This window comes from Xiphophorus hellerii, chromosome 10 (assembly GCF_003331165.1).
Source record: "Xiphophorus hellerii strain 12219 chromosome 10, Xiphophorus_hellerii-4.1, whole genome shotgun sequence".
NCBI classification, from domain to species: domain Eukaryota; kingdom Metazoa; phylum Chordata; class Actinopteri; order Cyprinodontiformes; family Poeciliidae; genus Xiphophorus; species Xiphophorus hellerii.
Genome location: NC_045681.1, coordinates 10,273,711 through 10,298,967, shown reverse-complemented (window position 1 = coordinate 10,298,967; position 25,257 = coordinate 10,273,711). Strand labels below are relative to the sequence as shown.

The window sequence follows — 25,257 nt, the reverse complement described above, 5'->3', positions numbered from 1 at the left end:
GAACATAAGTAAAAAAGAAGCCAAAAAGAGAAAATTGTGCTGACTTAAAAATATTGCAGTGGCCTTGATTGTTCCTGAATGTTTTTAGTTGTTTGGATTCACTGAGTAAATTACAAGATCAGAGAACTGCATGAACATGTATTAATCTGCAAGTGAAAATTAAAACTTTTATCTGCTTATCATAGAAATTAAGCCATCTTAATCCAAAAATATCCTATTATTAGTCATTTTATGGACCAAAAAAGGAGGATTAGATTCAATTAGAAGTAAGAGTTCTGCTAACATGCACACATAGATGAGACAATTTGAACAAAGATTTGTTCAGATGATGGCAGAATTACTGTTGACTCCTGTTTTTTTCCTAGGGATCTCTGTTCCTTGTTCCTTTTAAACTTGCAAATAATTTTCTTATATTTATTTATGTACTTGCCACCTATTACGTAGCTGTGGTTCAAACAAGTTCATCTAATGCATCGCATAATTTTTCAATTCTATTTAAGCGTAATGTAGTCATTTTCTTATTTGTTAAATTTATTAGTTTGCAGAAAAGTTAGTGGCGTTATTTGTTCTCTTCGATTAGACTTGTCTTCATGTCTGTTGCATCTGTTTTAAATATTTAAGACTTTGGTAGATGACATGGGTCTGTGGTTTTGAGGTTGACTGGCTGTGCTGGTTCGCCTGCCAGTTGTTCCAGTGGAAAAAAGTGGCAACAGCTCATTGCAGCTCTCTGGGTCTCCTCCTGCAGGACTGGGGCCGAGCCGGAGATGTGGCAGCTTTGGGTGTGTGTTGGCATGTGCCGTGCCAGCAGGAGGAAAACTTTGTTTTCCAGCTGCTGTCGTCGCTCCTGCATCCCCAGCTGCAGCGAATCAAAGGCCACGTGTCTGGAGATCAGCCAATGACCAGGTGCGCAGTCGTTTGTCTCACTTTCGGATCTGCAGAGGCAATCCGTCACACACTCACGTTCAAGCCAAACAAACAGGACGGTGGTCCTCCATTACTGATGGATGAGGTCTGTTCACACCAAAAGAGAAGGCAATACATATGTTTTAACTATCTTTCCTGACTTCTCAATCAAGAACGCAGAGTAGGGAAAGTTGTATTTAGCAGCCCAAAGTGTTGGAAAGCCATTGTGGCGTCTCCAGGCACATACTGCAGAGGAAGAAGTGTGATGTGGTGTGTCGTTAACAGGGAGGAGTTGTGGCAGAGCTTAGCGATTGTGCAGCACTGCCTTCTTGGAGCTGGGAGCATGCTGCCCCCATTGGATGGCGCGCACATCCCTGACTTGTGAGGCTGCAGTTCTGCACACTAATAGTATGGAAACACGCTTTTTCATGCTGGCTTGTCTCACGATTGGCCTTTTCTCAGGGTGCCCTCCATGGTGAATCTGGTTGAGATCAAACTGCACGTAGGTGTCGACTATGGTAAGAACACAGCCACGTAGTGCACGATCAAAAGCACCATCAGTGTCAGTGGGCGATAAGTGCAGCTCATTCTACATTCTGCATATATACGGGACGTCTGTGTGTCTTCTCCCCCCCTTCAGATGATTCATGGGAAAACTACAGAGTGTCCATCTGCCAGACCATGAGACTGCTGCTTCGTGAGTGGAGATTTTCCCTTTAAAACTCTTGTTTGAAATGATACTGCAGTGCAAACTCGTATCCTCTTTCTCTAATCCAGATCACATCCTGGAGCAATCAGAAGATGATACAAAATCCCTTTTTGTCATCATTAAGGTGCCCGATCCTTTATTTCTGTCACAATCACTCTAGGGGATGTCAAACTCCTGGAGGTTTTTCCAATTTAAAACCTGAGACCATAAAACATTACTTAAAATGTGACATATCTTGTACAACTTGATTGAAAAAAAAAAACAACATAAGTGGAAAAGTATTAAAAAAATTTAAAAGTTGCAGTAAAATTGTTGCATAAGTTTGTACATCCTAAACTAATTATTAGTTTGATTTCAGTATTCATTGTTCTTTGATGGCAGTCTGTCTTAACCTGACTGTATTTGCCCACACTTCCCTGCAAAAGGTCTTCAAATTTGTCAGATATTTTGGACATAGGCACACAAATTCTCAGTCTCAGAGACGTAAGACAAAACTAACATGCAAGTAATATTTCAGCAAGATGCAATCTTTTTTCTTATCATGATAAAATTCTAAGAAAAGTCAGAATTCAAGAAATTCTGGGATTTTTCTTAAAAGGACATCACTAGCAGTTACTTTTAGCTTTTGGATACCTCAAGAGTACTTGCCTAGTTCAATTTTTGTCTCGATTTCTTTGAGTGAAATCCACTAATGCAACAAAATGTCAAAACATTGTCAAACTATAGCCCATTTTTCCACAAACTTTAGCCAGGCCTTTAGGAAGAAGATGCTTTTTTCTTGCAGCCATGCTTCTTAGTCTTGCTATAAAGGGGAAACCGTGGAGACGGTTGCTGCATTTAGGACACAATCACTATTTGGAAAATTCCTGCAGCTCCTAAAAGTGTTTTGATTGGCAGCTTTCCTGACCAGTTTCCATCTTTTCTTTTCATCAGTTTTATCCCTGCTGTCCCATATTTTCTCCAGTTATTGATGACTGTATATATTGTCATAAAATGACTTGGAAATTTTGATGCCCTTCTCCTGTTTGAATCCATTGTATAATGAGATCATTTTGGTCTCTTGTAACCTTTCTGGCTTCAAGAGAAACTATGGCTTTCGCTGAAGATGTGCAATGGTGCAAATGGGCTATGTCTATTTGAGGTTAGTCAGATTCACTTTAAAGTGGACCGGTTATGCACATTTCACATTTTACACATTTTTGTACTTCCATTTGTGTCTCAGCTGCTTCTAAAAACAGCCCAAGAGATTAAAAAACACCAAGACTTTGTTTGGCAATAAGTTAATGTTTTTTAGTGTTTGGAAAGTGAACCATTTCAAAAACCTCCTGATTGTTATGAAACAATTGATAGGCACTGCACTGCTACCTGGCAACCCTAACGAAGCCCAGCCTGTCACCTAGCAACCTAAGTTGAGCTCCAGCAAATTTGGTCAGCTGGTTTTCATCTGTATGCAAAACAACAAGTGTTTTGTTGTTGACTTACATTCAGAACCCACTTGCTGATTGGTGAGAAGTATGCAAGAGGCTCCACTTCTGCATTTCAAAGATGTATGCATCTGTTTGCAGCCATTTTTACATGAGCGTAAACGTTGAGTTTTGGGGGCGTGGCCAGCAGCAGCTTATTTGGATTTAAAGTGACAAGAGGCCCCAAAACAGCTCATCCTGAAAGGACGTGTGTACACTTTTGAGATCTGCAAAGGGCTCACTGTGCTCCATTTTGCTTGCAGATCGTCAGTGACCTCATGTTTTTCTGCGGCACACACAAGAAGGAGTTTGACTCACGCTGGAAAAGCTTCTCTCTTGTCAAGAAGTCAATGGAAAACAGAGTGAGCTGGTAGAATGACAGGTTTAGGCCTGCTTACTGTCATCAGTTTCAATAAGTAACTTACAGGATGATTTAAACGCCTGGCCTTTTCGTTTTTACAGCTTCTTGGGAAAAAGCAGCACATCAGAGCACTGCTCATCGACCGGGTTCTGCTCCAGCATGAGGTTCGCAACGAGAAACACACTCATGCCAGAAAATAAATCTTCCATATTTTCCAGTGGTGAAAATTGTATTTATTTATTTTTTGTTCTTCCTTGCGAGCAGATGAGAAAACTGGTGGTTGAGGGCAGTGAATACAAAGTGGTTCATCAGGAGCTGCTCTGTGATCTGCTGCTGCTTTCTACCAGCACGTACAGCCAGGTAGAAAACTAAATTCAGAACAAAGTCTGGCTCCCATTTTCGCATGATGCTGGGGTGAAACTGGAGCTAACTGTGCAAACACACATATTCCTGCAGGTACGTAGCAGAGCGCAGAGCGTGCTGATGACAGCGATGGGAACCTATAGCTTCTCTTATAGAGACATGATTCCCCGTATGTTACAACTGCTGTCTCCACAGAACACCGCGGGCACGGAGCAGCAGTTCAAGGTACTGGGAACACACACGTCCAACACGTGACTCCTCAGAGCTGCCTCTCTCTCTGGTGCTGAATATAAAAGACATGCTAAACTGCACCGTCTTAGTATTGATGGCTTGGTTGGTGTCACTGAAATTGGTAATTCTGTGGATTCTGCCCTGATTTTGCATGTTTTCAACCAGATGTTGAGGCTGGAAGCCTGGTTTTTCTTTTCCCTGCTCACACTTTACTTTACAGTTTTTGCTTAATAAGGTCTAAGACACACAAGTCAGAGATGTTCATATCATATTGATATCTGCTACATCACTGAGGTGTAACCAGAGGTATACAGTTTACACAGCAGCCCAACAGGTGGCAATAATTCACTACGAGCATATTTAGCAGGAAAAAAAAGAAAGTTCTTATTAGAAATTTAGCTCAGTTGTTGTATCCCCGAACAATAATTCATCCTATTGTGAATAACAACAATGTCATCACGCAGCTTTTGTTAAATAGTTTTCTGGTTTTGTTTCTCCTTTCCTCTCTATTTCATTTGCGGTCTTGTTGGTGTGTCGTTTCTTTGTCACTGTGTGACAAACACATTTTATTTTATCATTCCAGATCCATTGTGGCAGCACATTTCTTTTAGTCAAACAATCTCAGTTGTTTACAGAAGGGCATGTAATACCCTGCCACACTGGGAAAGATGATGACATTTAGAAAATACTAATGTGAAACCATGAAATGAACACCAAGAGTCCAGAAGGGTGCTTTAGTAAAACTGTGCTCTGTTTGGCATTAACAAAACATAATATGGATGTAATGAAATAAGGGTTTCATGGTACATTTTACTGTTCGGTACATATCTCAGCTTTTATGTGACGTACAGATGAGAAACAGTGACAAAAAGTGCACTTTTTTTGTTTTCATTAGTTGTTTTATGACAGGAACTGTAGCTAAACGTGTTCACTGAATAGAGCAGAGTTCTTGTTTTCAGAAATTCTGGTAACAATGTAACTGGGTATTGCAACACAAATGCTCTTTGACTTGCGAATCGCTACATAGCGCGGATATGATGTAAAAACTGTCAAATTAATAGTGAAAATGTCATATTACTTCCACTCTTTGTTTGAGCTGGCTTTAAAATTTGCATTATTCAAAAATTTATGATATATCTAAAAGAATGGGCTCTTTGCACCTGCCGCGATGACGTCACAACCGCATGCGCAAATGCGGCTCTCTTTTTTCCGCTTTGAGTTACCATGACAGCTAGAAAAGACAATGTCTTATTTCAGACGCAAATAAAACAATACTATGAACATTGCTGCCTTCCTAATATAATGGGCTTTTAAGTTTTCATGGATTTCCAAGCGGTCCTGAATTAAGAAGATGGTGGCTTGTAAATATTGTCGCTACCAGTTAAAGCTAAGGCTGCACAGCAAAGTTTACAGCCTTCACTTCACTCTGGATCAACTTCTTCAGCCTAAAGCAGAAGGTAAAGGAGCCTCCTGTGTTATTTCCATGGAATCACTTCTGTATTCAGCCTGAAAGAGTTTATGGGAACCAGAGAGCAGACCAGAGCCAGACAGCCGAGCTACTGACCCGCCTGTACACACTGCTGTAAACACCGTCCTGCTTCACAAGAACATGCAAAACTAATAAAGCGAAACAACACGGAGACCTTCAGGAACACGGCCATATTTTTCTAAAAGCAACAACTCTGAACCTGAACCGTCAACTGAACTAGAACTCCGACACCAGAGCTGCTCTACTGTTAAGCTATGGGCTTGTTGTTCCTCAGGCTTCAGAAGCAAAAAGCCTGAACCGTAAAATCCCCGTTACTTGGTCTCTGACACTAACGACAATAAACCACGTAATATACTTGAACACAAGGTAAAAACATTGTCCGTTAATGAATGATGAAAAATGTTTAGATACTTAAATAGCACATTTTTACAAGAAAAATGTCTAGCATAAGCTAAAGCTAATGTTAGCCACAAAGTTTAAAGAAAGTAAAACTCACCTTTGTATCTGTGTATAACGAGGCGAACATCTTAAAACCTTTCTCCAGCTTATTGTCGGGGTTTCGGATCGATGTTCATCATTAATTGTTACCTTGGACAAGCCCTGCAAACACCCAGTGGAAAGAGCCTTTTTCAATAGATCGGAAAAGATTGAGCCGCTTTTCCCCGAACGCGGAAGCTGAGGAGCAAAGAGCCCATTTTCAATAATTTCACTGAATTCTGATGGAATCAACTAGGTCTCTTGCTCTTTGGTTACCTAGCAACTCACTCACTGTCTGGTTACCTAGCAACAACTTGCTGAGTAACTTACGCAGCAACGGTTTAAGGTTTCACCACTTAAAAATGAAAAGAAAAAAACGTGTTGAGTCAAAACTGTGGATAAAACTGAAAAAAACATCTTATTTGCTTGTCAGTATTTCAGACATTTAATACAAAAAAGGAATCTATAATTATCGATATCAACAAATATGAAACGCATTATATTGTGACACATTTTTTAGCCATATTGTCCAGTCTATTGACTGACATTGAGGGATTGTGTTTGTCACATTCAGTTTTGAAATCTTTATCTCAATGCCTTCACATCACTGATTTATAGGCTGATTATATTTTTAAGGGTGTGTATCCATTTGACCTCTTTTTGTTCTTCTTTTCTTCAGGGTAGTCTGTACTGTCTCTTGGGTGCTCCCAGTGGTTTCTGTCCAGCAACCACACGGGACTGGGATTGTGTCGGGGAAGTGTGGCCCGCTCTGGTCCGATGCGGACTATCACACTCGGTGACCCTGGAGAAGCCCTCCATTGGTCGACTGTTTGATGACATCATTGATAGGATTCATCGCCTTCACGACACCATTGGAATCTACTTCACTGTGAGACACACATCTATTAACAATCATAAAAACTATCCTTGACTGTGGTCTGTTAACTGTGGGTCTTTCTCCTTTGTTCACCTTCCTGTCTAGGTGTCAGAGAGATGTGTCGAGATCGCCAACCAAATTGCACAATCTAAAAATCCTACACCTTTTTCGAAGCCCCCGTCCAAAGAAGAAATAAAAGAAGGAATTCAGCGGCAGCGAATCAGAAATGTTGTTGCTGCAAGGTAAGAATATTAAAATAAAATAAAATCAAATAGGTGTTAATAGTTTTTACTGTCCAACAGATTTGACATTTTAATGTACTATAGGGTAGAGTTGGGTGAAAAATAGCCAATTTTAATCATCTTATAGGCTACAGAAGAGCTAGTGGGAAATTTTGTTGCTATTATTTGTAGTCAGTTTAATGCTTCTGAACATTGCTTCTTTGTTTTCTCACAGGAAATATGAGAAGCTAGTCAATGACCTGTTGGATTGTCTTGAAGACAGAGACCTGTAAGTTGTTTCCTTACATGTATATTTTGTGCTGTGTTCACACATAGAAACTGAAACAAATGATGAGATTAATAGTGTAATGTCAGCATTAGCAATGCTAGCATTACTACAGGAACCGTGGTGATTTTAGCTCACCGGAGTACAGCTTTTTTACAATATGAAAACTATTTAGGCAATTGCCAATTGGAGCACACAAATACATAAAAGTTAGGGCTAGCTCTCCAGAAAAGCTAGAAGCAACTGGAAGTTACAAAATAGAAGCATTTTAAAACCTCAGTGAGACATTTCGTCAAAAGTAGTACTGGTAGGTTAATTTTGAAGAAGTTTCCTTTCTCCAAAAGGAAACTTTTGGCGAAATAAGAAGACACAGCTACATAAATGCTAGCATTAGCTCTTCAGAAGCTGTGAGAGTTATTGAGAACAGCTGTAGATTAAAACTGTTGTTGGCCATTACTTTATAAGTTGTGGATTATATACATATTTTATGACTTTAGGTACATGACAACCATTAAGGCAGGCAATCATGGCCAAAAGAAAGCTACATAAATGCTAGCATTATCCCTGCAGAAAATAAGAAAACTAGAAAAACTCCTATAAATGCTTATTTTAAAAGTTTTAGAAGGCTTCTAATTCATTTGTTGTTTTTGTATCACCAATCATTAAGGGGGGAAATGACAATAAAGAGGAAGTGATTCACACTTACTGCATTTTACATTGTTAGCATGAGTACTGCAGCTAGCTTCGACAGGAAGTGAGATATGAAAACTTTCATAAGTTCAAAAGTTATGGAGATGATCGTTTGTAGATTTTTACCATCTGGCAATCATTTAGGCAGCTAATAGTTTGAGGAGTAAAAATAACACATTAGCATTAGAAATGCAGCAAAATGAGATGCTAAAGAAAGATAACAAGTATACATTTCAAACTCTCTTGAGCAATTGCTTCAAAAATTAAGTGATCCTTATTTAACAACTTCCAGTATTTCTAGTGCTTGAAAATGTTTTTGTAGTAGCTAATGAAAATCACCATGATAGAAATTCATCCAGCAATGAGTGATATTCTGCCAAGAAACATTAAATACAGTCCTTTATATTGACTACTGGTAGCTTTTTATTTTACCACAGCACCCTCTGGAATAATTGCCATGCTACTTATTGGCTCTTGCTGGCGTAGTTGAATGTTCATTTAAAATGTTTTTTCACCTGAATATGCTTTGTGTTTCACAGAGAATTGCTTTTTTGCTGCCTGAAATTACTTTCTTTTGCCTCTGTGGTCTATATATCTGTTTTTGTTTCAGACCCTGGAAGTTTGAGCACATGGCCACAGACCTGCTGGCTCTTCTTCTGCGAGACGATCATCCTCTTCCACCTGATGCTGTCCTCTACTTCACACAAACCCTTGTTCATGACTCCATTAGCATACGCAAGGTCTGCATCTCTCTGTGTGTGTCTTATTATTGTGTTTTTCTTCATGGTGTATGGAATCTAAACACTTTCCAGGTATCTGCTTTTCCCTCAGGTTATAAAAATGGAAATAAGGTGGCTGAAGTGCTTTTTTGGTGCTACTTTTCCAGCTGGAACATGATGCCTAGAAACATAAACGTCCTTTACTTTCTTATGCCAGAGCACCTTATCAGCATAGATATTGAAAATCTACTCTCACATACAGATTCAGGTGTTATATGACATAGTTTAAACACAGATGTTCAGCTTTCATACTAACATCATAAAGTTTATTCTAGACAGATCTCATTACATTTATCTTCAGCAGTAAATAATATCTAATAACACACAGCAAAGCGTTATCCAAGGTTTATTATGTTAGATCATATCAGATACTATGTGGCAGGAAATTATGTGTGTACACTTGGGTGCAGAGAAAGTTATAGAGTAAGTGATTCACACTTACTGCATTTCAATTTTGTTTAAGACAAATTTACTCAGTTAATTTTTATTGACATTGCACTGTATATTTCCCAGTTCCACACCAGTAAAATTGCAGTCAACTCTACAGTTAATGGCCTGCACTGACAGAAATGTGTTTTAAGGCTGAGAGAAATTAAAATTTAATTCAATCTGATCATGACTAAATTTAGAAAAAAACAACCTATTATCTTAGTTAATCAAAATTGATTTATATAGGGCTTTACTAAATCCAACATTTATTAATTTATAACAAAATTGAAACAAAAATGTATATATATATATATATACACACACAGAGACACAAAAATAAGCACCAGCAAAACATTGAGAATATGTAAAATATATATAAATAATACTCAAATAAATAAATCTTAAGTTTAGGCTTAAACGTATATGATCTACAATAGCAGTTACAATGGGAAGTAGTGCATTCTGGGAGCAGTTTCAGTAAAGGAGCGATCACCCCACTGTTTGTACCTTGACCTTGGGATTTCTAAGTGGCCTTGATTTGAAGATCTTCACACATTTTTTCTGTTTGGGAAAGAAATCTCATATTGCAAGACAATTATTTCATAATTTTTTATACTGCAATGTATCTAAATGCAATAGAAAATTTTATTTTGAAGCTATTTACACATATTTGCTCGGCAGTTTGTACCAGTGAGGGTTTGAGACAAAAATGCAGATCTTCATTAAAGCAATAAAACTCTTAAAACCCCGGATCCTGTTCTGAAATCAGTGTTAATATTACAGCAAACTCTACTGAAACAGACATGATTTGTCCCATCCCTTATGATAGAAGCAGAAGAAACAAAGCAGCAAAGTATATCCACCTTATATCTTTTGTTTCATAATGGCCACTAACAGCTGTTGATCATAATTCAGTAATACCAGTTAAATCTTGCATAAAAGCAGCAGCATCAGCATTTTATCAGCAGCACAGCAGATGGCCAAACTCAGCCAGATCACATCTGCTACTCAACGACTCTCTTGCTTTTCTGCTTTTGGTTTTTATTCTTGCAAGTTGTAAATTTCCTCCTCTTCTTCTTTTGTTGGCTGTAACTTGCTTAAAAGTAACCAAATTTAAAAACAAGGTACTCTGCCAACAGAAACATGGGGAAAATACATGTAAAAGCAGATAAATCAATCAATTATAAATGTCAGTAGATTCTAGTTATGTGGGACCTGTGCTCATTTTACTCTTTGCTAATAACCTGATTTTGTTTTGCTTTGCAAGAGTATTTATAACCCTGGGGTTTCATTTTGTCACATTATAATGATTATATACTGTATATATACTGTATATATATATATTGTTGGGATTTTATGTGTGAAGACCAATGCAAAGTAGTTCGTAATTGTGACATAAAAGGAAAAAGTCTTATGGTTTTCACAGTTGTTTCTAAAAGGAATCTGAAAAGTGTGGTGGGCATTTATATTCAGCCCCCTTGGTCAGTATTTTCCTGAACTTTCACTGCATTACTTTTGGGGCAAGCCTCTACCTGAATTACACATCTAGAGAAAAAGTTTTGCATCTTTATGATGCTGTGTGATTTCTAATAAACAAAACCTAAAAATAATATTCAAAGACTTTAATAATGCTCTTTACCATAGAATTCAAAATGGAAGCACAAAGCCAATATTGTTAACATTCAAACTATACACATTTTTAATATGATGCAGCTAAAATTACCAATGTTTTTATCTGTTACTACTGCTAAGAGGCATTGCTAGGGATATTTCCAGTCAAGTAAATTTAGATGATATTGCACCATAGTGTTTTTAATCTTGAAGAAGTATAATAAGAAACATTATTTCTTATTTCACATAACAGCCACCCATCTAGAGTGAAGCATTCAACTGATCAATATGCCAAAACTTTCAAGAGAATAATGTAGCAAAGAGAAAAAGAAAAAAAACATAAAGGACTGTGAAGGACAACTAAAAAGAGAAATGTGGTTCTCTGGATTTCCAAAAGTGTATAACAACAGAGCAGAAGGCTGTACTGAAAAGCACGGATTTTGATTCAGAAGGGTGATTTAAAGTTTAGCTGTGATGTTAAAACAAAATGTCTGAATTATATTTGTGATATTCTAGATAGCTTTGTTTAGGAATATAACCAAAAGATATCTGCTAAGGTAAAACCCAGTGATATTTGTACTCATTCACAAAAATGAACTTTAAATCTGTAACACAATAAATAATTCACATGCATGTTTTGCCTTATTGTTATTTCCATCAGATAAATTCAGCATTAGATATCTGTGTGTGTGTGTGTGTGTCTGTGTTTTTTTTTTCTTCTTTTATTGGGCTTTTAAGAACAGGGAATAAATTTAGATTTAACATTCTGTATGTGATCCAGAAACTGTTAAGCATTTAAAACATTTATGATAATCAGTTTAACCTTTCTTTCTGCTAGGTCTCAATCTCAGCCATGGCAGGAATCCTGAAACAGCTGAAGAGGCCGAGAAAGAAAGTGACTGTTAAGCCTTCGGATATCAGTGAGTTTATACGCTCCAAGCTAAATCCACGATCAAATTAGAAGTAGAATGCTTGATTCTTGTTGGAAAAGGGCTTTAGAAGTAAGTTTTATAACATAATGTTGAGTCTTGCGTAATTTGTGAAACCATAGTGGATTCCCGCCTATTCATAGCTGTGTATTTGTGGATTTTTCTGTGGAACATGACTCCCAAGTTATTTGTGGATTTTTTTAATGAACATATATAGAACATTTAAAAGAAAATGCAGCTTGGGAAGCTGAAATTCCCCCTGTGCAACACTACTTGACTCACTCCTGGGATTTGTAGGGGTGCCCTGACATGTGCATGTTAAGGTTGTCAAAGTCAAGCTAGCATAACTGACCGACTTCTCTTTTTCTGGCTATTTTATATTAAAACTTTTTAGTGAATTGTGAACTTTATCTAATTGTCGTAGGTTTGACAATTAATAGGAAAGCACTGCATGAATTTTTCTTTTATATATTACATTTAGTACATTTAGTGAGTTGACAACTTGACATCTAAAACTATTGGTAGTCATGGTCGACAAGCAGTTGTTTTGCCCTGCAGCAGGAAACTGGATCTTGATGTCACACTGCATGATGTCACACTGCAATGTATCTATAGACACGCATATTGTTACAGCTTTTATTTGATAACCTTAATCATGCAAAAAAGAGGAAGATCCCATTTTGTCCTTTTTGTAGAGCAATTCTGCCTCTGACACTGTGAGGTAACCAGAGCCATCCTGCTTTTTGCCTAAGCTGACATGTAAATGCATGTGTTGTAAAATAATGGTTTCTTTTTCTTTTTAGGTGGGATCAAGGATCCAGAGGGGATTTGTGTTGGGGATCGTGAGGGAAACTGCTGGCTGCAGTATGACAGCAGCAACCTGCCTCTGAGCCAGGAGCAGTGGGACTCTCTGCAGTACGTGGAGAAAACTCACTGGGGCTACTACTCCTGGCCGAGGTAAATACAAAATGACTAATTGTTGCGCTGGTGGATTTGGAAACTGGAAGGCGGATTAACTGCTTAGTTGGAAGGAGCAAAATAGCTGATTGACTCAAGTGCCTGTTTGATTAGAGGTGGGTCTTTGTGGCTCTGCAGCCACGGTTATGTCCGACTGACTGCCGGATGACTGATCTGGGTTGGTGGATCACTTGCAGGGGGTTGAACTGACTTCCTGTCACGGCCCGGCCCAGATAAGGCAGAATAAACGACTTACTGCCTACCCCAAATAGAAGAATTGATGCATAGGCAGAGGCTTGGCTGTCTTGGTATGCGAACTGTGTGCTGAGTAACTGACTTTGTAATCATCCATTTATCCTCGCCGCTTATTTGAAGACAGTGTGTGTCTATCCAGAAGTTTTTCTCCCTTTGTGTTGTTATCTATAAATCAGAGCAGCCTCTTCTTTTGTCTGCCACTTCTTTCAGAGAAATGATGATCTATGCATCTTCCGAAAAGCCACAAGATGACCTGCCATACGAGGAGATGAGTGAGGTGTGTGCTGATGCTGCACCGCACACATACACACACACGCACAATAAAACAAAGATCTCTCTGTGGCGCATCATTGTAGCATTCACTTGTGTGTCAATCAGGGCGAGAAGATCATCTTTGAGTACTTCTCGGACCCTGACTTCATTGACAAGTTGATAGAGTTTCTGTCTCTGGAGGAGCGGAAAGGGAAGGACAGCTTCAACCCGCGCCGCTTCTGCCTCTTCAAGGTACAAATTTGACCTCTCATCCACTGACAATGTGACAAATACAGAGCAAAAACACAAAATCTAACCAGGTTAGGTTTTCTAGTTGTACAAGACATTTCTCTTCTTGTTGTATGTTGTTTTTAACTTTTTTGTACAAGCACTTTGAATTGTCTTTGGCTGAAAGGTGCTATATAAATAAAGTTGCCTTGCCTTGCCTAGTTCAGGACTGGAACTCACAATTATCTTACTTATTCATGAATCTATTGATTATTTTGACAATTAATTGATTAATCAGATAAAAAAAATGGCCACATTCTGCAGATTTGTCTTTTAACTACATAAGCCTTTTCATACATTATTGGAAATACATTAAAACATGTTATCAAACGGACCTCATACGGACACTTTATTCATCAACATGGCCGTTTTGGGTGCGAGTCCCTGACATTTGTCAAATTAAGTGCCAAAAATAACAATAACAGCGTTCCTTATGTGAATTTAAACCATGCAACTCAAAACTTATGCCACTTGGAGAGCTTTAGTGGAACATATTTACAGACAAAGATGTTTTACCTATATATTATACAGTTTTGGCTTTACTTTTTCCTCTAAATATTTAGTTTTTTCAGCAAATTGTCTTTTTTAACAATTAATCAAAATTAGTTATTTCAATAATCCATTAATTACATTTCAATAATCCATTAATTACAATTAATTAATGATTTCAGCCCTAGTCTAGTTTCTAGTTCAAATATCTTAGGACACATGAAATAAGACAAAAACTGACTTACAAGACAAAAGATCTTTTTTAAGTTAATAATTTGTTATTCAAAAGTACTAGTTCCACTGGCAGATTAGCTCACTTATGACATGGTAAAAATGTCTTGTAAGTGAAACTTATACTTTTTTTTATCAATATTAAGGAATTGTTGACTTAAACATACTTCTATTTCTTGCTGAACTTAGTTTTGTCTTATTTCAAATGTACTAAGAAACTACCAAAAATACTTGGTAAGATTTTGTGTTTTTGCCATGTATTTAACGGGGAAGCGCCGCAGCATGCCGCCTCAGGTCGAGCTCCACCAAGGCTGCAATTACTGTCTATGTCTGCTGTAATTTGTTTTTTCCGCCTAATTAAAAAAAAAAAAAAGACAAAAAAAAACTTCCTACTTACCAGTCAAAACCGAATGCTTACGTTTGATTGGCAGGGGCTGTTCCGTAACTATGGCAACCCGTTCTTGCCAGTGCTGTGGCCTCATCTGGAGCAACTCGCCAGCAACCCCCATGAGAGCTCCCAGCGCTGCTTGTGCGAGATTATGGCCGGACTAATCAGAGGCAGCAAACACTGGAGCTTTAGCAAGGTGCGCAGCAGAAATCCCCTCCGCACAGCTTCTACGTAGCAAAAAAAAAAAAATCCCATCAATATCAGTAAAAACTTTCATTACTCTGTCTGTGTGTGTCTGTGTTAGGTGGACAGGTTATGGCAGCTACTTTGCCCTTTGATCAGGACAGCGCTGAACAACATCACTGTGGAAACCTACACAGACTGGGGCACATGCATCGCCACAGCCTGTGTGAGTCACTCGGCTGCACTTCAGAAAGAAATTGATTTTTATGTAGTTATTTTCAGCATGAATTGAAAAGATCAGATTTGGTATGAGTCACAGGTTAATTTTCAGCAGTTCTGGCTGCTTTGCTCTTGTGATTATTATTACAGTTGTTCCCCATTTGGCAAAATGTCTCAAATGTGTTTGCGGTTCAAAGTTTGTTTATTCTCTCAATAAATTACACAAATTACAATGTCACTGAAAAGTTAATTGTTTAAGCTTTCATCACACACAGAACGATTTATTTCAAGTATCTATCGAAGTTCATTTTGGTTATTTGTGACTTTCTGTTAATAAACACCAAAACCCACCAATAACAAAGACCAATAAATACTAATGGTCTGCAGCTTCATGGGAAAAAAACAAACTTCTGACTTGACATATTTCTAGCAGGCAGTCATTAACACTAAGGCTAGAAAATCATGCAGTTGCAATATTATTGGCAAATATTATATAATGATGTCAGTTGTTTTCCTCACTGCTGTTTTTCTCTTGCTTGTATCCATGGTTTGTTCTTTCGGTCACTGACCGAAGCTTGTGACCACAGATGAGTGTGGGAACGTAGATTTGCCTTTTGGCTCAGCTCAGAAACAAAAGCTTCTGCAAAGCAAAAAGAGAGAACAAACCAAACCATGCATAGATTACAGAACATAAGACATGAGAAACTAAAGACAAAGAAAGGAACTGAGAAAGGCAAGCCTTATACAACAATAAAGTAACAGAGAAAATTAATTGAATGTGGCAAAGGTGTGAATGATAATGAAAACCCAAAAATGATCAGCAGACAAATTACTATTGACCATGAGAAAAAGAACCCACAACGTATTGAGTTCATGTAACGTACACTTCAAGGATATTTCAGACTTTTTCTTCCACTCAATTTTCCACTAATTTGCTGATATATGTCATAAGGATTCAAATGGAAGACACCAAACCTGATACCGTTAATTAGGCTGACATATCTATTATTAAAAAGAAATTAATTTCATGTTTTCAATTAAAAGAAATAAATGCTTAAAATGAATCAATATGTGTGTAAGGAATCTGTCTAATATAGAAGCTTAATTTTTTGATTGAAGAAATTAACTTGTTGACAATATAATATCTTTAGATCTATATTTTAGTAAACCGTTCCAGCTAACGCTGATGCAACTTTGTGATAACTTGTAAATGAAAATATCCTCCTGTCTGATTTTAACTGTATCAATGTGTTTTCTTGATCTATTCTAGAAAATCTCACATTTTTTGAATTTATTAATGTAGGAAAACCAAAAACCTCAGAAGGGCTTGCAAACATTTCCACATTAATAATCCTGCTGACACACAAAGCAGCTGAGTGCATGACAACTATTCGGCCGTGTGAGATAGCCGGGATAAAAATAACACTCTTCTGGTGTGTGTGTGTGTGTGTGTGTGTGGGTGGGTGGGCGGGGGTGTGTGTGTGTGTGTGTTTGTCCAACAGGAGGGCAGAGACCCCAGGAAACTCCACTGGCTGTTAGAGCTGCTGATGGAGAGCCCCTTGAGCGGGGAGGGCGGCTCCTTCAGGGACGCCAGGTATGAGTAACTCTGCGCACGCTGTGTGTTTGTGTCACCTACAATATTTCCTGGGATTCAGATTTCAGGCTGCAGTAGTAACCTGAGCTGACACATGCTGCCGCAGTATAACAAAACAGCCCCCTCCTCTTCCTCCTCTGTCTCTGTCAGTTTGCTGTATGTGCTTCAAGGAGGTCTCGCCCAGCAACAGTGGAGGATTTCTGAACTGCTGCACCGCCTGCTGGCTTACCTGGAGCCCAAACTCACCCAGGTGTATAAAAACGTCAGGGAGCGGATAGGAAGGTAATTACTCGATTAGATCCTCAAGTTTATATTTGGGTGTTTTCACGCCTGATAGTCTGGTAGACTCAACTCAACTGAGTAGCAAAATTGCAACATTTGTTAAATTTTCCTCTGATGTGGTTCGTATGTGAAACGATCCAAACACTTTTGAAAACCTTCTTTACCCCTCACCTGTGGTGGCACTGCATCAAGAACCACTGAAGGAAACGACACAAAGACCTCTGAAGAAGACATGAGCGCAACTGACTTCTTTGGAAAATGTAAACAAAAATGGAGTAGCGTCAGATTTTAGCACTCGTCGGATTTCACTTTTGTCTGGTATAAGACCACGAGCCATTTCTCCTGCTAGTGCTAGACTTGCATGTTTGCTTTGGTTATACTTACCTAGAATTCCCTGCTTTTGGAGCTGTCCCCGGTTCACTTGGCGTTCACATAACGCCAGGGATGTCCAAAGTGATTTGGGGGCCATTTTAGGCGGCTCACAGTTTGCTTATTTTGTTCCACATCAGAGTTCGATTAGGCATTCTCACCTCCTCAAACGAACTGGACGTTTTCGGCAAACAAACTAGAGTTCGATTAAAGTGGACTAAACAGCGCCGGTGTGAATGCATCCATAATCTCTTTCAATCATCCATTTTAAAGCTCAGATTTATCTCAGCTGCCCACTTTGTTTTCTCTCCCCCTATATTACCTCTTCCTCTGCCTTCCCACCCTCTCTCCAGTGTGCTGACCTATATCTTCATGATAGACGTGGCGCTGCCCCACACCAGGCCCACCTCTTCCCCCCATGTGGCAGAATTCGTCACTCGGGTCCTGGAGCGGCTCAAGCCCCTCACGTCGGAGCCGGAGATCCACAACCACGTCCACGAGGAGAACACCCAGGAGACGGACGAGCGCACCCAGGCTGTCAAGCTGCTCAAAACGGGTCAGAATGCGAATGCGGGAATGAGACGCGGGATACGGGGGGGGGGGGGGAATATCTAAACGTGCCGTGACAGCTTGTTCTCTTGTTGAAACAGAGGAACAGACTGAATGACACAAGTTAAAAGCTTCTCATTGATTCACCTTTTTAAATTCATTTTTGAAAAGGTAGTGAGGTATTGATCGATGGCATATTCCAAGGGTGTGTGTTGAAGCATTTAAAAAACAATTTAGGGGAAGGACACCGATTCATTTGTTTGGAGGTTACCTTTAAGATATAATTTTACAGGTCGTACAGTTCAGTAATTGCTGCAGGATTTTGTTTTGTTATTGATTTGAGCTGTGAATAGTTTTAATTTTAGTCTGGAGAGCCTTCTGCTGCTTTCGACTGGATTAAATCAAAAGCATTTGATCTCACCTGGGCCTGTGCATGAAGTGTAGTTAACAGGTTACACCACTTTCTATAGTTTCTAGTGCAATTACCTTAGTACACTTGAAATAAGCCAAAACTAACTTTGAAGTAACTTTTTAGCAAGATATAGGAGCTTGTTTTAAGTCAGTAATTCTTTGATTTCAATAAAAAAGCACTTGTTTCAATAGCAGATTATGTCACTTATAGCAAGACATTTTTTCTCACAAGTCTAATAACCTAAGACTTATTTATTAAAATAAGCAAATATTTCTTGCTGAAAAGTTTGTTCTAAGTTAGTTTTGTCTTGTTTCATTAAGATAATTGCACTAAAAACTAGAACACAAATACTTGGTAATATTTTGTGTTTTACCTTAAAATGTCCTAACTCAGCGTGTTTTAAGACACTTCAATGTGTCTAGCTCCTAATTATATGCTAACATTGAACTTCTTGTTCCAGCAACCTGACTTAACCTTGAAAACATATCTGTTTCCTACAACCATATAGCTGCTTTTGTGCTTCCTCTGACTTTAAACACATGTAAACATCGTTATTTGAAACAACTCAGTGATTTTGTAAATAGTCAACTTAGTCTTCTTTCCTCAGCAATAACTTACACACCAAACAGTGTGGCCATCAGCGCAACAAGGAAAAATATTTTTGTGGTTTTTAACTTCTGAATGGCCATTTCTCCTTTTGTTAATCTCAATCAATTTTGTTTATCTCAGTTTTTTAGATTATATTGACAATTTAAACAAATCTACGAAGGAATCATTTAATTTCCCATGCTAATTTCAGGGAAATGCTAATCTTTCAAGTTCTTTACTCGCCATTGCACAAACAAAATATCTGCTCTTACAAGTCATTACTTACTAAATGAGATGAACCGTTTTTTTACCAACAGATTAATGCAGCAAGACCATGGCTCAGAGTTTGTATGTCAAGTCATTTACCAGTGAAATCTCCTCTCTGTGTTTGTTTGTTTGTGGGCATATCAGTGAATTTAAAAGCATGTTTGTGTTTTGCAGTGTTGAAGTGGTTGATGGCGAGCGCAGGGCGAACCTTCACCACTCCTGTTCAGCAGCAGCTACAGCTCCTGCCTGTGCTTTTCAAGGTAACAACACACACACACACACCCCCACCCACACACGCACACACGCCAACTCACAGGTCCCAGCACGGCATTATTACCCACTCAATCTTACTTGGCCATTAAACACAATTTCTCTCTTCATTTACTGAAAATGGTGCGTTGCTGTGTGTCTTCCTGCCTCTCTGTCTCACTCTTGTGTTTGTCTCCCCCCGCAGATTGCCCCAGTAGAGATTGATGAGAGCTATGATGAGATGAAGCAGGATGCGCGCACGTGTCTCTCTCTCATGTCCCAGGGCCTGCTCTATCCGGAGCACATCCCTCTGGTTTTGGCAGCACTGGAGGAGGTACGCACACACAGCGGGATGCTCATAACGCATGCTGCCCTATGGACCTGCTGTCAGTGTTTCAATCCTAATGCTGCCCAAGATGCCGGGTTAGAGAAAGAACAACCTGGAGTCATTGTAAAAAGAGAAGAAAAAGTAAAAGTATTTTTACTTTAAAGGGTTTCTAAAAGTTCAGGGCTGCTCTTCATCAAATCTGACTGAACCTCAGGTGTTTTACAGAGAACAGGGTAAAGTTTTCTCTCCTTAGCAGCTCCAGATACAGACCAAGATATGTGCAAATATAACTGAAACAAAAAGTGGCCTTATAAAGAATTAACACTTCTGATTTCAATTTAAGAATGTATTCACAACATTCTACTTCACAATTATGTGCTACTCTGTTGTTCATTCACATAAAATCACAACCAAAACCTTGAAGCTTGTGCCTAAATGTGTAAAATGAATGAATATTTTGCTCCCTTTATAGACCCAAATGCAGTGCCTATGAAAATTATTCACAACCTTGGATTTTTTTTAACCCTTTTATCAAATCAAGCATGATCAACAAAATTGTTTGTTTTGATAACAAAAAACTCTTTAATGTCAAATTGAAAACTTTCTACTAAAAATAACTAAAAATATTTAACATAAATTAAGTGATTTCGTAAATATCCTTCCTTTTAAAGTGACTTAATTCAATAGAGATCCAGCCAATTGGTGCTACCAGCCTCCACCAGGAATAGAGGTCACCTGTCTCAAGTGTTTAATAGTATTGTGTTTGGATCATCTATTGACTGAAGATGTGAGAATTCTCCAAGCAAATCAGAGAAATGGTTATTAAAAAGTCAGGGTAGGGGTGAGCATTTATTATATCATTTATCATGAAAACATATGGGGCAAACTTAGCAGAATTCTGATTTATTGTCAAGATAAATTTCAGTTCCTGATGGGAAATAAAAAAGAAAGCTGAAAGTATGATCAGAAATTACATTTTTGCCATTTTCTCCACTGTTCCATGAGAGCATCAATAAATACCAATAACACAGATAAAGTGTACTGTTTAGTGATATAGATCACACTTCTTTTAAGGTAGCATCATGAAGAAGCCTATTTCACATGGGAATGTTTTTCAAGAATAATATTTGAGTTTGTGGCGCTATGAATTGAGAGCCATGCTGTCACGGCCAGTACCCTAAACGTAATAAATAGGTTTTTTTTTATCGTAATTTATCATTATCACAATTAGGTAAACCCTAATATGTCCATATCGCCCACCCCAAATGTGCATCTCTCTCATCATCCTGTTCCAGCATTAAAATTAAATCACATTCTGAACTTTGAGTAGAACACTGCAAAACTCTAGTTTCATATTTTCTTTCAGGATTTGGTTTTACTTTTCTTTCTGTGTATCCTAATTTCAAAGATGCAAACTGTTTTTAAAATGGCTTTCATGAATATCAACACATGCCGTGCTGTTGAGCCTGAATTGCAGCATTTAGATGAACCTGCAGTGAGGATTATGCATCTCTTTTGAATCCACCTGTGCATAATCTTTCTCACAGTTGAATAATGAGCTCGTAAATGTTTGGCAGTGATCCCCAAACCCTGATAGATATTTGCTTCAGATGTCATTCCTCCTCAGCAATGGCCAACACAATCATTCCAGAACAATATTTTTTTATAAAGGAGCTCATATTCCTGATGATCAGCTAATTAATGCGTTTTATGACCTACAGCTGTCTCTGTTTGTCAAACACTGACCAGGTGTAATATGTAAGTTGATGTTAATCTGAGGTTGGGTTTACCGAATTTTTAAACTTGATAAAGAACGATGTTTTAAATTACATCCGGATATTACAAATGCTCTTGACATTTCCTTTATACTAAGCTGAACTGAACAAATTGAGATCTCCTGTGGTATTATTTGGTCTTTTAAGGCTTTTTTTAACATGTGCATATAAAGAACACAACTTCACTTGGCAATATCTCTTCGGTAAGAAAGACTAAAGCGATCCAGAGATAAAATGACGAGGGGACCAGGAGTTTCCATCACATCCTTTTACTGTGACTAAGTCGTTCCTTTTCTGTGTCCTCCTCTGTGTTTAGATGGCGGCCAGCAGATCGTGGCACGCTCGCTTCTCAGTACTGACCTACCTCCAGATCACAGTCTTCTACAATCTGTTCACTCTGCTCAGTTTGCCCGCTGAGGTTCTGTGCATCCGAAAGCTGGTGATGCAGCTGCTCCTGGATGAACAGCTTGAGGTAATATGCTTAAAAAATAAAAAAAATAAAAAAACTGGACAGGAAGCGCAGGTTTGATGCTGCCATTTCTCATAAAGCCTAACTGACAGAGGATTATAAGAGGCCACTTATCCCTTTGCTCATTCTCATTCCTGTCTGTTCATGATTGTTGCTTAAAAATAACATCACTGCTCACTGCTACTACAGAGAAGTTAATGGAGCTGCTTTGCATGCTTTTGGACTTACGTGTTATGTCTAAAGAAGGATATCCAATGACTTGAGGGCCATTTGCGGCCCTTTTGAGTATTATATGTACAATTCTGCAGTGGAGCAAATCTAGCTGGTTGATGCATTTTTTTTTTTTTTTACAGAAAAAGCAGTACAATAAAAATTATTTCTAATTCATTAACCAGATTTCTAAATTCAACTTACTTTTGTAGTAAAGAGAACTGCAGACAGCCAACAATTTTTGGTCAAAATCAGACGTGGGTGCTCCGGACCACTGGTTACTGCAGCAAGAACTTTAGAAGAAAAATTGACTTCCTGTTCTTGTTGTTGAGCTTGGACTAAAATGGCCAAAAAACAAATTAAATCAATCCAAAAAACATTGTGTACATGTTTGTATAATAATGCCAAACCCTTTTTATGTTTTGGAGCGACAATCATTATAGATCACTTTTTTTTTTCTTTTTTACAAAAATCTGATAATTTTGTTCATCTCAGTAAAGTCTTGCATGTTTAATTTAATATTGAGTCAATAAAGTAAAAAAAAAAAGTGAAATGAATTTGATTTAACATTTTTATTTAAAATAAATACATATTTGTTGCCTTCCAAGTGGTTTCAACTTAATCATTTTGACCCTCATACAAAAAGTTTCAAAGTGGATGAAATTATAAACTTATCAATATTCCTACATCTAATGAAAACCCCAAACTCTTAATTCCTTGAAAACTAGATTATTACAAAATACCAACAAAAAGTGATTTATAATGTAGAAATTTAAGTCTACTGAAATCCATCATGTGAAACTTCACCAAACTCTTGAATAAGGTTTGATCCATAAACCTCTTGTTTGTGCACCTTTTTCTGCCACTTAACTTCTCATAAATATATTTGGGACACTAACGTTCAAAATTTTGTCAGAGCTCTAAGCAATAATAATCAAAACAAAAATAAATGCTTAAAATATATGCTTGTGTGAGTAATGAATGCATAACATTGGAGCTTCACTTTTTCAAACAAATTACTAGCATTAATTAGCTTTTTGTGCTTTAATTTGCTGAGATGCACCTTCTTCGGTTTTAACTGTTAATCTTTCAGTAAGTTCTGTGCACCATCTGCTAAAACGTCAATAGTTTCTCTTTATTTGTCTCACTGGCCTTACAGTAAAACCTCTACACTGATTTCTGATCTGGATTCACAGCGCAGGTTAAAAAAAGAAAAAAGAAAAATCAATGGCTGCATCTGAATTACAGTTACTGTTTATGGTATTTACCAGAGTTGATGAATGATTTGAAACTGTTCTCCTTTTGCTCAGTGCTGTTTCCTAATTGATGCATAGAGGATTAGTGATTCCCTCTTTTATTTCCTCTCTGCTCCCCCTTATTTGTCCCTTTAATTTACTGCTTTGGATTTTTAACGGTCTGGTATTCCTTGTTGCTCCTCTTCCCATTTTTCTCTGTCTTCCCTGAAGGTGAGGGACATGGCCTGCACCACCCTCAGTGGTTTACTGCAGTGCCAGTTCTTCCCTCTGGACTCCTGTCTGCAGACACAGCTCCAGACGCTGAGTCAGACTTCCCTCCCCAAGGCCAGGGGAGAGCTGGCCTCCATGGGTACACACATAAAACACACACACAATTACACAGCGAGGCAATCACAGTAATACTTGCCCTGTTACCCTTTCTTCTCACAGGGGAATTGTGAGCCTTGAAATTCTAAAGCCTGTTTTAACTGTGTGTGCGGGGGTGCGCGTGTGTGTGTGCAGACTTGGTGCGGCGCCACGCCGGAGTGCTCGGTCTGAGCGCGTGCATCCTGTCGAGCCCCTACGACGTCCCACAGTGGATGCCGCAGATCCTGATGGAGCTGAGCGACCATCTCAACGACCCGCAGCCCATAGAGGTACGCAAGCAACACGCGCGCGCGCCTGCAGCCAAACGACGCGCTCAAACCAGTGCGAGCTGAAAGAATACAATTTCATTCTCCAATTGAGGAGAAAATTATGTCTTTGGCCTTTCTTCAAGCATGAAGCAGACGTACAATGTAATCCGCAGAGCAGACAGTGCGCTGGTGAGGATAATTTAGTGCTTCTTTTGTTGCAAAGTGGGGGAGATGACGAGGAATAGGCAATAAACGCATCTGGGAGTATATATTCATATGTAAAACAACTAACCACTCTATTCCACAGGATAGTTGGAGTAAAGTCCATAGAAAATGACACTTATTTGAAAAGGAAGCCAAAGGTTTAGGAGCATCCTTTTTTTTTTTTTTCCAAAATATAACCTGGAATTCAAATCTGTTTCATTGGAGTTTTGAATCAAATGTAACATTACATGAGACTTCCAAATATTCATAATTATAAAACAAATGAGAAAATGTTGAAGTTTTAAAATCTTATGTCCTGTTTCCAGACTTCATACATGGATTTGAAAATGCAATGACATTAAATACAATAAAACACAACTTAATGTCATGTTTATGCAATATATTATGTTTGTACAATATATTGTTACGTCATAATGTGAAAGTGTTTGAAGATTTATTTCACTCCATGACAGCAATACACTTTCAATATTTAAAAGTTAAATATTTAGTTTGAAGCTAAATATTTTCTTCAACTATTACTGTAACCATTGTATCGTTGTATATTGTATATTCAAAATTGTTCTAAATATCGAATTCATAATCACAGAAAAACAGCACATACACCTACACAATTATCATAGATTGACGTAAACTGTACAGATTTCTCTGTGGGCTTAGCAGAGACTGAGCGCCCCCCGTCAGGCTCAGTGCCTGAGCTGTGAGCACCAGAAATGAAAACAATCACTCTTTCTTTCACTGTAGAATTGGAAATGATAGCCTGGGTGGCCTGAGGAGAAAATGAAAGGGTAAAAACGTCACACATTAGGGGTCATGTAACGTTACCCACCAGTTTTTTTTGTTTTTTTTTCAGGTCTACAGTTGATGTTTTGTCACAGAAGCTGCTGCTAAGCAAGAATTGGTCTTAATTTGCTTCCTGGTCTACTACTCTACTTCAGTTTCAGCTTTTTAAGGTTGTTTCTGTCCTCTAGCAGTAATTATTCTACCTCAAAA

General features: G+C 38.3%; 1 protein-coding gene across 1 annotated transcript in view; it reads left to right on the top strand.

Moving 5' to 3' along the window:
* psme4b (proteasome activator subunit 4b) overlaps positions 1-25,257 on the top strand; it is a 51,125-nt gene that overhangs the window by 21,410 nt on the left and 4,458 nt on the right. Inside the window, exons 20-46 of the mRNA XM_032575103.1 lie at positions 746-903; positions 1,189-1,284; positions 1,366-1,421; positions 1,544-1,600; positions 1,681-1,736; positions 3,339-3,437; positions 3,538-3,600; positions 3,701-3,796; positions 3,893-4,024; positions 6,676-6,885; positions 6,979-7,115; positions 7,330-7,383; positions 8,681-8,810; positions 11,728-11,809; positions 12,622-12,775; positions 13,241-13,307; positions 13,409-13,534; positions 14,722-14,874; positions 14,983-15,087; positions 16,583-16,674; positions 16,825-16,956; positions 17,679-17,881; positions 19,316-19,401; positions 19,596-19,724; positions 21,810-21,965; positions 23,639-23,777; positions 23,930-24,063. Of these exons, the coding sequence (XP_032430994.1) occupies positions 746-903; positions 1,189-1,284; positions 1,366-1,421; positions 1,544-1,600; positions 1,681-1,736; positions 3,339-3,437; positions 3,538-3,600; positions 3,701-3,796; positions 3,893-4,024; positions 6,676-6,885; positions 6,979-7,115; positions 7,330-7,383; positions 8,681-8,810; positions 11,728-11,809; positions 12,622-12,775; positions 13,241-13,307; positions 13,409-13,534; positions 14,722-14,874; positions 14,983-15,087; positions 16,583-16,674; positions 16,825-16,956; positions 17,679-17,881; positions 19,316-19,401; positions 19,596-19,724; positions 21,810-21,965; positions 23,639-23,777; positions 23,930-24,063 (3,102 nt within the window). The remainder of the gene's footprint in view (positions 1-745; positions 904-1,188; positions 1,285-1,365; positions 1,422-1,543; positions 1,601-1,680; positions 1,737-3,338; positions 3,438-3,537; positions 3,601-3,700; positions 3,797-3,892; positions 4,025-6,675; positions 6,886-6,978; positions 7,116-7,329; positions 7,384-8,680; positions 8,811-11,727; positions 11,810-12,621; positions 12,776-13,240; positions 13,308-13,408; positions 13,535-14,721; positions 14,875-14,982; positions 15,088-16,582; positions 16,675-16,824; positions 16,957-17,678; positions 17,882-19,315; positions 19,402-19,595; positions 19,725-21,809; positions 21,966-23,638; positions 23,778-23,929; positions 24,064-25,257) is intronic.